This window comes from Chrysemys picta, chromosome 24, assembly GCF_011386835.1.
Source record: "Chrysemys picta bellii isolate R12L10 chromosome 24, ASM1138683v2, whole genome shotgun sequence".
Taxonomy (NCBI): domain Eukaryota; kingdom Metazoa; phylum Chordata; order Testudines; family Emydidae; genus Chrysemys; species Chrysemys picta.
Genome location: NC_088814.1, coordinates 5,165,848 through 5,178,500, shown reverse-complemented (window position 1 = coordinate 5,178,500; position 12,653 = coordinate 5,165,848). Strand labels below are relative to the sequence as shown.

General features: G+C 43.0%; 1 protein-coding gene across 1 annotated transcript in view; it reads right to left on the bottom strand.

Annotated features, from left to right (window-relative positions):
• Window positions 1–12,653, bottom strand: part of KPNB1 (karyopherin subunit beta 1) — a 33,467-nt gene that overhangs the window by 6,127 nt on the left and 14,687 nt on the right. Inside the window, exons 8-15 of the mRNA XM_065577714.1 lie at window positions 11,522–11,632; window positions 9,623–9,724; window positions 7,100–7,324; window positions 6,306–6,497; window positions 4,483–4,613; window positions 3,251–3,398; window positions 2,899–2,970; window positions 1,009–1,153 (exon numbers count right to left, since the gene is read on the bottom strand). Coding sequence (XP_065433786.1) covers window positions 1,009–1,153; window positions 2,899–2,970; window positions 3,251–3,398; window positions 4,483–4,613; window positions 6,306–6,497; window positions 7,100–7,324; window positions 9,623–9,724; window positions 11,522–11,632 — 1,126 coding nt within the window. The remainder of the gene's footprint in view (window positions 1–1,008; window positions 1,154–2,898; window positions 2,971–3,250; window positions 3,399–4,482; window positions 4,614–6,305; window positions 6,498–7,099; window positions 7,325–9,622; window positions 9,725–11,521; window positions 11,633–12,653) is intronic.

Sequence of the window (12,653 nt, the reverse complement as noted above, 5' to 3'; positions counted from 1 at the left end):
CCTCTGGCAAGGAGAATGGCTTTGCCCAAAAAGGGCATCATACTGTTTATTCACAAGTCAGCCCGTTAGCCAGGGTCACAACCAATCCCCAGCAATCAGGCATTCCTCTTCCTCACTTGCAGAGCCGGCCAATCAATTCCATTGATTCCACTCACAGGATACCGATCACTTCAAGCGTAGTCACAAATCATTCAACCTCCCCCTCCTCGCCCCGTCTATGCCCCCAAAAGGGGATGCCAGGCAAAGTCACAAACCTGTTCTAACAAAGCAGCGACTCTCATATGGCTTTCTAACAGCACCCAACGTTCACATCCAAACGTACAGTGTTTGAAAACACAATGCATTCCTAGAGCTCAATATCATGCCATAGCAACAGCATTGTAAAGAGGAATCCCAATGAAGCTCTAAAACGGTCTGGTATGCGGCAACCCAAACTTTAGTAAGAATCAAAATTTGCAACGAAAAAAAATAAATTTCAGTCTCTGCTCTGTGTGGTTTTTAAAGACACAAAGATACACCAAGCGCTGACATCACTACACAAATCAATGGTGACAGATAACAGCAAATGTAAACCAGAATATTAATTGTCATTGCAATAGCATCTGGAGACCAGCAGCCCATTGTGCTAAGCACTGTACAAAAATAAAGAGAAAGTCCTATATACTGCCTATTCAACACACACAACCCATGTTATCTTCGGAAAACAACACACACACAAGAAATACAGTCTGGGAGAATCAAGCCGTCATCTGATTTGTTGGAGCGGCTAGCCTCAAACCTTCACAGATCTGGAGCCGTTATTCTGGAGTAGTTATGCAGTTAAATTTGCATCTGCGTAAACTCAACTATTTAGCAAAGGATGTTATACGTTAAGCCTTCATCAACAGTAGCAGCTGTCCGGGATAGACACAGTGCCAATCGCAAAACTACAAGTCTGATTTGTTCGCACGGAGCTGTTTGCGCACTGAATGAAGCAAAAGACTTTTTTTTCCAGTCGCCACTACTGACCTTCCACCAGGGTGCTGACTGCCATGAGGGCATCCTCTTGCACTCCCCCTGATCCAGCCGTGCTCTGGAACATTCTCAACAGAGATGCCATAACCACATCAGAGATCTGCAAAGCATCCTGGTGCTGCACTTTCCGGAGAACATTCTAGGTTTGGGGGAAGGGGGAAGAAAAAAAAAAAAGGAAGAGATTGTAATACACTACTCCCATATACATTAGGCTAAATTCTTCCTTTGAATTTTCCACACTAGCTCAGAACGCTACAGTTTTATCAAAACCATACTATGCTTTTTTTTTTAAAAAAGGATCAACTATTGCTCTGAAAACCATTGCTGCAAAAAATGCTTTGTCAGTACAAGTACAGAATGCTGTTCTCATTTCATCTATCCTTGATTTTCCAGCTACAGAACAAGCAGAGTTTATCTTTCCTGCTAGAGAGGCTGATCTCTGGGCATTTAATTTATGCCGGGAATTATGTTTGGCTAGACTTAAGCAATCCCTTTTTAACACTGCTCATTTCCCATTGTAACAATCTCATAGCAATTTTATTTCCGATTGTGGATTGTAATTGAATTTTGCTGGTAGCCCCATGAAGCGATAGGGAATTCCAGTTGCCCTGCATGTTTCATGTACACCATAGTATTAACAGGCAGGACACGTTTTACCATCGATGCTATAAAACAGGGTTTTCTACAACATTCCTAAATTTTGAACATGAGGGTGTTAAATCATTTCAGACTCTTACGTTAATGGAAATGGGAGAAGTCATGAACCCATAATGAGCACACAACAAAAACAGGGGGGAAAAGTGAGTTTCAGATAAAGATGGGTGTTCAGTAACGGCTTTTATGTCAGTGTACGTGATGTTCAAAACACACCTCTAGGAATGTTACCATACAGGAGAGAGCAGGGTCTGCTTCTGAATCCTGCATGGAGCATGCTGAATCCATGTCTACTGTAAAGTATTTTGGAGAAGTTCATTAAAGCTTATAATATGCTAATATTTTCCAGTAATATACAGAGGTATTAACTGCACTTTAGAAAAGTTACAGCAATGCTGTAACACATACAGTAGGCACGATCCCACAGCAGCTCCAGCCCTTTTGCAGTACAGACAGCAGAAAGCTATGCTGCCAGATATCACGTGATAGCAGAAAGACTGTCTGATGGATTTCCCAAGTGGCTTAGAAAAAGGATGGCAGTTTTCAGTAGCCTTTAAGACTAGGCAAGCAAGTGGAATTAATTAATTAATGGAGATATCCCATTTCCTAGAACTGGAAGGGACCTTGAAAGGTCTTCGAGTCCAGCCCCCTGCCTTCACTAGCAGGACCATGTACTGATTTTGCCCCAGATCCCCAAGTGGCCCCCTTAAGGATTGAACTCATAACCCTGGGTTTAGCAGGCCAATGCTCAAACCACTGAGCTATCCCTCCCCCCACTAACGCTCCCAAAACACGTGAGGTGTTCTTTACCAAGTTGTTTAATTTCAGTGCAAATTTAAATGAGTATTGAACTCCAACCACAAGCTGCAGTGAACAAGTTAAAACTGTTAATTTCTTTGACGAGTGTTGACAAAAGTGAGTGATTGTTCAATCTTACACTAACATGACAGCCAGTGTGAAATTGCACAGATATTTTACTTTAAATATTGCTGGTAAGATGTGTTCTGTTCCACAAAAACCAAGAGTATTTTGTTGGTTTTTAAACCGGGCACTTAGTTGTGAAAGGCTCCATCCTTTCATATGTTTAAACTCCTCTGCTCTTTTCACACTAACTTGGGTGTAAGGAGCGAATTTCATTTTAAAAATTTCATCTGCAAGCGTGCACTCTGTTCACAAGATTCTGCCTATTTCCTCTCCATGGATGTCAGAACTGGTAAGAAAGTGGTTTACCTGTAGAGTAGCACATAGTAGAGACTGAAGATCATTGAACTGGATTCTGTCTGATGTGCTCTGGATATGGGACTGTAGGAGAACAAAAACAGACTCTTAACACTTAGAAAAAAGGTCTCTAGTTGTATCATGGACACTAAGATGCCACCGCAACGGCAGTGCTATGACCAGAAGGAATGCAGCTTTAAACTGGCTTGTTCCACTTCAAGCTTCTCAAAAAGACTTGCTATATAGTCAATCAACAGAAGAACTCATTTGGCTAGAGACTAAAGCCAGAATACAGCAAAGTGATTATGCCGCGGAGTATTATATTTGCCCTGTGACCCTGGTAGCAAATTTGGCGTCTGTCTACCTCCATCTGCAGCACTTGCTGCAGCCGCTCCATAATGACCAAAGTCGTCTTCTGGACAGCAGGGTAACAGTCCTTGGCACTGTTTTTCACTATTTCCATCAGAGCTTCATATGCAGCACTCCGCAGGTTATTCTGGTGTCCATCCGGCCTACACAGGAAGAAAAGAGTTTATTTTCTTTGCTCCAAGTGGCCGTGCTGGCTTAAATACAGACCTCGTTTGACCAATTAGTAAAAGTTAAACCTCAATGCTACAGCAGAAGCTGAACAGATCTATCTGTAATAGAATACGTACTGTAATATCTGTACTATTACCAAGGCTTGAATCTAGGCTAAATTTTTGGTAGTTTGGTTTTATTAATCTGTGTTAATGAAAGATGCTGAAAGTCCTTTATTTAGCCATAGACAGCAGGGGCAGCACTTTGAGAAAAAACTTCCCAACACTATCTCCTGATGTGCCTCCACCCTAGAGGGACCACCTCAAAGACTGATCTTGTAGTTAAAGCACTAGAGCAAGGACTCAAAAGACCAACATTCAATTACTGGATCAGCCAGACTCCCTATTTGTCCTTGGGCAAGTCACTTACTCAGTGCCTTACTCCCCATCTGCAAAATGGCTGTCTTGTCTATTTTTGTGCGCTGTTTGGGGGCAGGGGCAGTGCTACTGTGTGTATACCACGTCTAGCATAATGTGGTTGTGATCTGCTGTGGGGCCTCTAGGTGCTACTGTAGTATCAAAATAAAAACTACACCACGATACACTGAGTACATGCAAGCTACAGTCATGAAAGTCACACCACACACACAGTTCTAGAGACCTTTAGTCTGTCTTGCTACAATCTTGACTACTTAGTGACTCAGGCCGGACAGGATATCTCAAATGGCTTGCTGAATATTGTGAAGACCTCTGTACGTTTCGGATTGCGTACACAGTTTTACGTGGTATTCCACAACTTGAAGGAAAGCACTGGAGGAGACAATACATTTACAGGTGCTCCGGAGATCTCAATAAGGATGAATGAGACCAAAAACTGGACAAATCCCTGTATGTGCAAATATGACTTTTCTCTTGGGAACTGACATTAGATATTCCAAGTCACATAAATTTTAGGCCATGACAAATTGACACCCTTAACACATCACTTCACATGAGAGTTTTAGGAGGCAACGGGAGCGGGACAGGAGGATAAAAAAGGGCATTTCTGCAGCGATTAGGACAGCTGGTTGGAGAGTACCTGTCTGTGGTCTCCAGGAGTTTCTGAACTATTAGCTCAAACGAGGAGGATAAACAGTAGGTTGCTGGCTCTTCTTGATCATCTGCTACATCTGCAGCTTCATAGGCAGCTTCAGCCAGACTAGAGAAGGCCTGAAATACAGAACAAATCACAGTTTCTACAACGGAGTGAGTTGATCATAACAGCAAACTAGCGCAGCCACATACATGCCCTTGCCAGTGTAAGGGATTGCAAGTGACACATTTAAAGTAATAATCTGTCAGCCTGCCCATTCGTTTCCATGGCAGCATCAATGGGTTAGGAGAAACGGCGATGTGTGGCCAAATTCATTTGCCAAAAACAATAGGAAAGGGTCAGCGGAATGAGAATTCAGCTCACAATATGAAACGAGCTGACTAGCAGGGAGAAAACTTGCCATTGTTTATAGTCCATTAGCAAGTGAGGGGCAGGAAGTCCATGCACCAACACTAGGAGCCATCGAAGTCACCCACAGAGAAGGCCACGGGCAGGACTAATGACTTCCTCCCCATGGCCAACTAGCCAAGCACAGTGACGTTTCAAAGCAATAACGAAGCCTGAGGCCTTGTCTAGACTAGGATATAAGATGTGTTAATAGCCTACCCTGTAAAGGCACACAGTCCTGACTCTCTGAGCTTTTAACACGTGAATGGACACCTGTTAGCTAACTTGTGCTATCATCTCACTTTAAAACCCTAGTCTAGACAAGGCCTGAGAGAAGGCGAACATTGCCAGCTGCAGGGCCAGGCAGTGACTGAAGCTGCCTTAAAGGACAAAGGAACTGAACAGATGAAAAGGTGAAAGCCTCATGATTTTCATTTCCATTTGCAACATTTACATTCGTTCACGTCTTCAGAAGAAAAATGCCCCAGTAACACGAGCCTTTGCCAGGGTCAATGGGATCAGAAAGAAACCTTGGCTGACCAGAGGCCCCTAAGCTCCTGGGACCAGCAGAGAAAATGTACTAAGGAAAATTAAATTTTTAATTCTACAGCTCCTAACACTTGATTTAACACCATAATCCTCACGCATCTCTGCTGGAACAGAACGAAAGGACTCAACAGTATAGCAGAAGTAGTTAATTGGTTAAAATGCAGTGAGGCGTGCCTCCTCCTTGCAATGACGCTACATGTTTGTTCAGATAAGCTGCCTAATATTAAATGCATTAGGAAGAAGATAAAGTTGAACTTGCCAAACCAGCCCAGTGGTTTGGCAATAACACAGCTTGAACGTATGCAAGGGAACGAGATGCACCTCATGTTCCTCGAGTTAGTGTTGCAGAGGCAGTATACTCAGCTAATAGGGAGAGAAAATATCCTGTGTCTCTCTCAGCTGAATGAGCAGCCGTGGCTGCCTGAGAAGGGAGGCTAGACAATACAAAAAGAGGGTGCATTAAAAAAAAGTCATCTGAAGACCTCTCTCTTATATAGTTACCATACCGCCCTAGGTCTTTGTAGGGAAGAGTAGTCTCCCCAGCATTTTCAAACTGAAGACAACGTCACACTTGTTCCCTCCCTGAGCACCTTTCCAGTTAGCTTTCTCCCCATCAGCACCCTTCCTTTTTTCCTGTCCCACCAGAGTGCGGCACTCCAGACTTGAGGCTTGTTCACACAAGGTTTCTTGTGGTGGATGAACAAGTCAGTCATCTCTTCACATTAATGTAGTGAGTACCCCATAGGCTGCTGAACGCCTCTGGTTTACGTAGGAGGTGTGCGCACAAGAATTGGTAAGTAAATCCTTCAACCCCACACCTGTTGGTAGAAGCCCAGCCCATATTGTCACATAGCAGTGGGGTCCTGCCTTACCCAGCACACATTGGAAGCCACTCTGGGCTCTGCACTCAGGCCCTCAATGAGACACTGCAACAGCGGAGCGAGGTAAATGTCATTGATGGCGGCTTCAGGGAGCAGCTCACAGATCCTGCCCACCGTCCATGCAGTCGTATCTCGAACCACCACACTAGGATCTTTCATTAGTTCTATTAGAGTGGGCATGGCCTAGAACAGAATCACAAAGTTAGTAAGAAGTCAGAATCATCGCTAATTCACTTGCATGATGCCAATAAGCCTGCAGCTGTATGGGCATGTCTTTTCAGAGTATTTATTCCATGGTCTACCAATAAATGGGACCCCCGAGCTAAGAAGCTACCTTTGGATGTAAAGAAGGGCCACGAAGTAAAGTATTTCCTAGTGACAAGGCCAGGAGCACTGAACCCTACAAGTTTCAAATCTCAGATCCTACATATTGCCTCACAGTGAGAGCTAACATACACAGGGTTAACAGCCTGCGCTAACCAAAGCTGTGTGGATTGAGTGTGCCTTCCATGTGCTGCACAAACAAAGGTGTTCCTGCTCTAAGGATAGCTACTCCAACTGATCACAAGAGTTTGCCAAATACATGCAAACGCTCGCACGTTACAATTCTAAAATTTACAGTCTTAAAAATCTCCTTTGCAGGTTGTTCAGCAACTGAGCAAAACTGAAGGGTTACACACAACCATGATCTCTGATCTCCCTTCCTGGGTAATACTCAAAGTAGTTACATGAAGTCAAATATTTTTGTTCAAGCAAGCCAACCTCCAAGAAAAACTTGGTCTGACCTGAATAACTAGTGGTTTGAGCTGGTTGGGCTCTGGCCCTTCCAAAATACACCCAAAAGCCATGACAGCGGCATCTCTGTATCGCCAATCTGGGTTTTTAATGTGTTCTTTAATGAAGGGCAGCACATGAGGAACAATGTCATCTTCACAGCAGGTTGCCAGAAGCATGAGGCAAACGCCAGCTGCTTTGCAGGGATTCCAGTCGTCATCGTCATCGTTTTCATCCTGGGAAGAGAAGAACACTTGGGTCACTCTTAGCTAAAATATCAGTTACCAACCAGAGCTTTGCTTCTACCACTTACAGATAAAACTATCTTGCTGGATCCAAGGACAAGGAATACGAACAGGTACTGACTGTGTTTTGACATGAATTCAGTCCACACTACAAACCTAAAAAAGTAAATGTCAGTTACTGGGCAAACTGCACCCTAGAGCCCTTTTATTCTCTCATGAGTGCACCCCTTTAGGTGATGGGCATCTTACTCTGGGTGGAACCACATGGTCCAACCACTCAGAATGGATCTCTGGGTTCCCAACCGTGTTAACTCTGTTTTGGCTCCTGTACGAGTTTCCCTTCAGAAGCCCATGAGAGCATAATTTTGCAGGAACGCAAACAACATCTTCAAACAAAATGTTAATCTTTCATCAGAAGATAAAATCATTTAGATCGAAGCATAAACACAATAAAAGGTCTACATGCATGGGTATTACCTACACCAGAGGTTCTCAAACTGTGGTGGTCCGCAGATAGTTCCCTTTAAGGTGCGCACCTGGGCGGCCACCCACCTAATTAATGGAGCCACGCAGGCATGGCTCCACTAATTAGGTGCCTGGACGCTGGAGAAGATGCACATGTAAGGTGAGGTGAGGGTCTTGGGTGAATAAGGGGTAGGTGGGAGGGGACAGGGGGGTGAGAAGAGGGGGCGGGGGGAATTTGGGACATGGAGGGCTGAGGCAGCCAAAGATGTGACTTTCCCCAGCTCCAGGGCTGCAGGGGAAGAGACCCCCCCTCCTTCCCAGCCCCAGCTTGAGGGCTGCCGCAGCAGGGGAAAACAGGGCACATCCATCGCATTAGAAAGGTAAGACTACTGATATTAAAATAGGAGTTGTGTGCTTCTATTTGTAGAACAAAAAAAGTTAATTATTAAGGTTTTTTAATATAGCGCTTTTATCCAAAGCGCTTTACAATAGCTAGCTAACGGTACAAACAACACTTGGAAAGATCATTGAGTGGTCCGCTGAGACCCTCAGCAATTTTCAAGTGGTCCGCGAAAAGAAAAGTTTAAGAACCACTGACCTAAACCTTTGTAAGTTCTCTTTTGCCAGCTAATTCCATCTCTGTCAGGAAGAAGCAGTGTGTCCTACCCACAGTGATTCTCTCTGTGCTGCAGTTCATGACACCCTCAATAGCCTCTTCTACACCACCCACCACCACCCCCTTTTCTAGGGTCTGAGATTTTAGGTCTCCTTTGACCCCAGGCTTAGCCTTTGGAAGAGTAACCCATTCTAGCTTGGATGGAACCAGTTAGGTAGCTTCTCCCTCCAGCTGATGGCCCTGCCATTGTTAACCTAACTCCTTTGAAGGTGCACATCTGAGGATGACTTATGTTTCCTGATTGGTTCTTTAACAACCTTACAGCCTCCTGTAATTGAACTATTTATTCAGGCAGTTAGCAATAAAACATGGAATAGGGAAACAATCTCAAACATAACAGCCATTAAAAATTACAGCCATTTCCTAGTGCGTCTCCAACTTGACAAAGCAAACAAAGGAACTCGATATGACGTGGATTTTTTAACTGTCATTTAATATCATGTTAACTAGACTTGATACAGCAAGTGATTTCATTCGGTTTTGTTTGGATACGGTTTTGTTTGTTCCACAGTCTAAATTAGCCCCTGAGAAGTCCTCATAAAAACAAACAAGTGTGGTAAAATGTGGTACTCAGAGCTTGGAATCTAAGGTTTAAAAAAACAAAAATAGGGTTCTAAATGAAGCAAACAAAACCTTGATGTCCTGTTTTTAATTCCACAAACACCAAACAGTCTGATACTGCAGACTCATGATAACCTATCAAAAGCCTTCAGTAATCAGAAAGGGAAACTTGCCTTAATGAAATGTTGTACAATAATGAAATCACCTCAAGTGGCTGGAACCAGCTTCATTGCAGCCCCAAGTCTCAGCTTTCACAAATAATGCATCATTCAGTCAGAGTGGTGCATGATGTCTCATCATAGACCAAGGACTGCTACATGAGGTGTTCAGAACAAGCATGCCTTTTCCACAACTCTATAAAGAGCCTAAAGGATCTTCCAGTCCCAGGTCATTAGTGAATCATCTATGAAAATAGAATAATGACCAGGAGCCACATTATTTAACTAATGGCATTCTATCCTACATAGTTGGACTAACAGCATTCCAGCAGTTGCTTGTGTAACGGAAGGCTGGTACCATAAGTGTAAGGTTCTTGGTGCATAGAGACAACTCCAGACAATGCATATAGCAAGGAACCTCCAACTCACCTGTTTAGTTAGTGTCTGTGTGAGAATTGGGACCAGATACTGTAGTGCTCCCTTAGCATAAAATTTGCTAGTGTGCTCTGGAGGCCTTCCTTGCTCTGCTGCCTAGAAAGAAAGGTTACAAAACAATCCTCAATAGCTGCACAGAAACACTTTTCCTTCTGAAAAAAATCTAGTTCAGTTTGTGATTTTAAGTTATCTACTTTATGCTGTAAGATCACCAGCAAAAGCTGGAACTCTTTTCCCAGGAGGACTCCTTGAATTCTACTCTAGTTAAATGTTTGATGCACATGCTCAGTTTGCTACTCCGCAAGTGCATGCTGCCACTCCCCACATTATACAAACATGCTGAAGACAAACTACAAATATTTACAAATTAAACAATTACTAAATGCCTCCAAACAGGAAGGGTAAGAGGCATTTAGCATACAGATTAGACCTCTGTGCCGACTGTCCCTTTACCCTGACTGTCCCTTTACCCTCGCTATTTTGAGCATTCAGCAGAAAAATACATTTAGCTCCCTTTAAAGAAGGAAGTTTACACTACCAGTTCTTGGAAAGAAAGAACATCTGCATGAAGAACAAGACACCATTTTCCTTTTCAATCCATCCACAATAAAGAAGAAGAACTACTTTTATTTTAGCCAATTGCTTTTTATAACCAAGCCATAAATCTCATGTATTATACACAATGCAAGAGTAAGCCTTTAAATGTTCCTAGAGGTAAACTACTGGTGCCAGTATCACTGAACTCCTAAGTCATGTTATTGGCTCATGGTACAGAAACCATTATTATTCACAGAGCTAAGGAAACTCAACCTAAGAAAATACTCATGTGGCCCTGTTCAGTACAAGGACTGAGGAAGGGCTCCAATGAGCCTTAATGAGGCAAGAGATCTAAGTTTTCCAAGGTGCTGAGAACTTTATGCACAAAGCTCAATGTAATGTGCAAACCAATGCGTGTGTTCACTATGCAGCCATATCAGCCACACATATGGGACCTCACTTGTCTTTAAAAGAATGCTAAAAATCATGCCCAAAATATGCACTTTACAAACGCTGTTTTCCAATAACCAAAACTCCCAAATCATAACCTAATTTCATCAGAATATTCAAAGACATCTCTTTAGCCCTGTTGAGTTTCAATTCCCAGCCATTCTGGCACTAGAACGCTTGTGTCCATTATTTTAAAAAAATTAAGTCCTGTTCTATTCCCATCTCAGAACAGAAGCATTTTGCTCCAGCTTTCCCAAAATTTTTACCTCAAGAGCCACTGAGCCTGAAGAATTTCAGCCCAATGGATACAAATTTTGAGAACTTACGGAAGGAACTTATAGGGACTTACAGTGGAAACACTCCTGCAACTTGTGCTCCGACTATAGTAAATATTTCCAAGGCACTCAAACCCAGAAATATTTGGGCAGCGTGTCAAGGACAGAGCAAGTTATTGGCCAAACACAATGAGCTGAGAAAAAGCTTTTACTGATGCTAAACAAACTCGAGATACTTGCAAATACAAAAGGTTACTTGTAAACCCTTGACAGACATCCAGAAGTCTAGTCAGTGAATGAGAAGTTTTGCTACTGAATCGCTCTTCATAAAGACAGCAACCGGAAATGGATGAAGCCAATATACTGCCTTGTATACCATGCAGCCGCAAGTCTCAGCTTCCATAATAGATATGCATCACTTAATACTCAGAGTGGTGCATGATCTCTCATCATGGACCTACGACTGCTACACAAGGGCTCAGAGCCAGCTCTTTAATAAAAAGATCGCCACCTTGGAAAAACAAAGGAGCTTCCAGACCTGGTTCAGTTCCTCCTTTTCAATGTTCGAAACAATGGTTACTTGTTTTACTCACCTAACACTGATCCCCACAAACACCAATTCCAAGCTCACCTCAGATGCTTCAATAGCCAGATCCATTTCCTCATCACAGACGTTTGACCAGAATTCTATTCCCTGCAGAGCCACCTCGTCAATGTCACTTTTCATTGCTTCAATGGTGATCTTCAGAAACACGAGAGAGAGAGAAAAGGGGACATTTTAGCAAAAGTCATTCTGACGCCACATATTGGCAGCATGGTACAGGAACCTAGACGTCCTGAAACAAGAGGCAGCCTGAGAGAGAGCTCGTCTTTCTTAGGGCTTGTCTACATTGAAACACTACAGTGTGGACCCTACCTATGCCAGCAGGAGAGGTTTCCCTGCTGGCATAGGTAATCCACCTCCCCAAGAGACGGTAGCTAAGTCAACAGAAGATTTCTTTCGTCCAACTAGCACTGTTTACACTGAGGGTTAGGTATATATAGCTATGACTTACGGGGGTGTGTTAAAAAAAAAAAAAATCTACACTCCGGAGAGATGTAGCTATGCCAATACAAGTTCCAAGTGGAGACAGCTGCTAAACAATACCTCCACATTTCAAGAGAGTATGACTGGGCAATAGGGAGAATAGCCTTTAAGAACTACAGAATAGCAACCAATTGCTCATGCACACTGCTTAGATACAAATGTTCACAGTACCAAGCACTAACAGATGTGACTCCAGTCATTGGTTATATGGATTTGATTGGAATAGGGGTGTTTGTAGAGAGACCTCCCCCCCACCCTAAAAAAAGAGATACACCAAAAACTAAAGATGATGGAGGATATTGTTCGAAATTCTTGCATAGGGACCTGCTGTTTTTCACATTCAAGATGTCTTGCTTATGAAGGTACTGCCCAGGTTTGGTGGTACATAAGAAGGCGGTGTGGAGGCAGAAGGCAACCTATGACATGGAAAAATCTAGCGATATTGGCGATGTTTGTGAATTTTGTGTATTCCATTATTTATCTGAAATTAACGTAGGATTACTGTCCCTTCAAAATATAGTTCCATCTACAATATGTGGTTCTTTAACTGAGACCTAAATCAAAAATCCTAAATCCTCTGCCTGGATTTTAAAGATTCTATGGCTCTTTAGTAAGAACAGAAGTTTTCCCCTTCACCACTATGTAATGCTATATGCTAGTTAGCTGCAATGCTCTG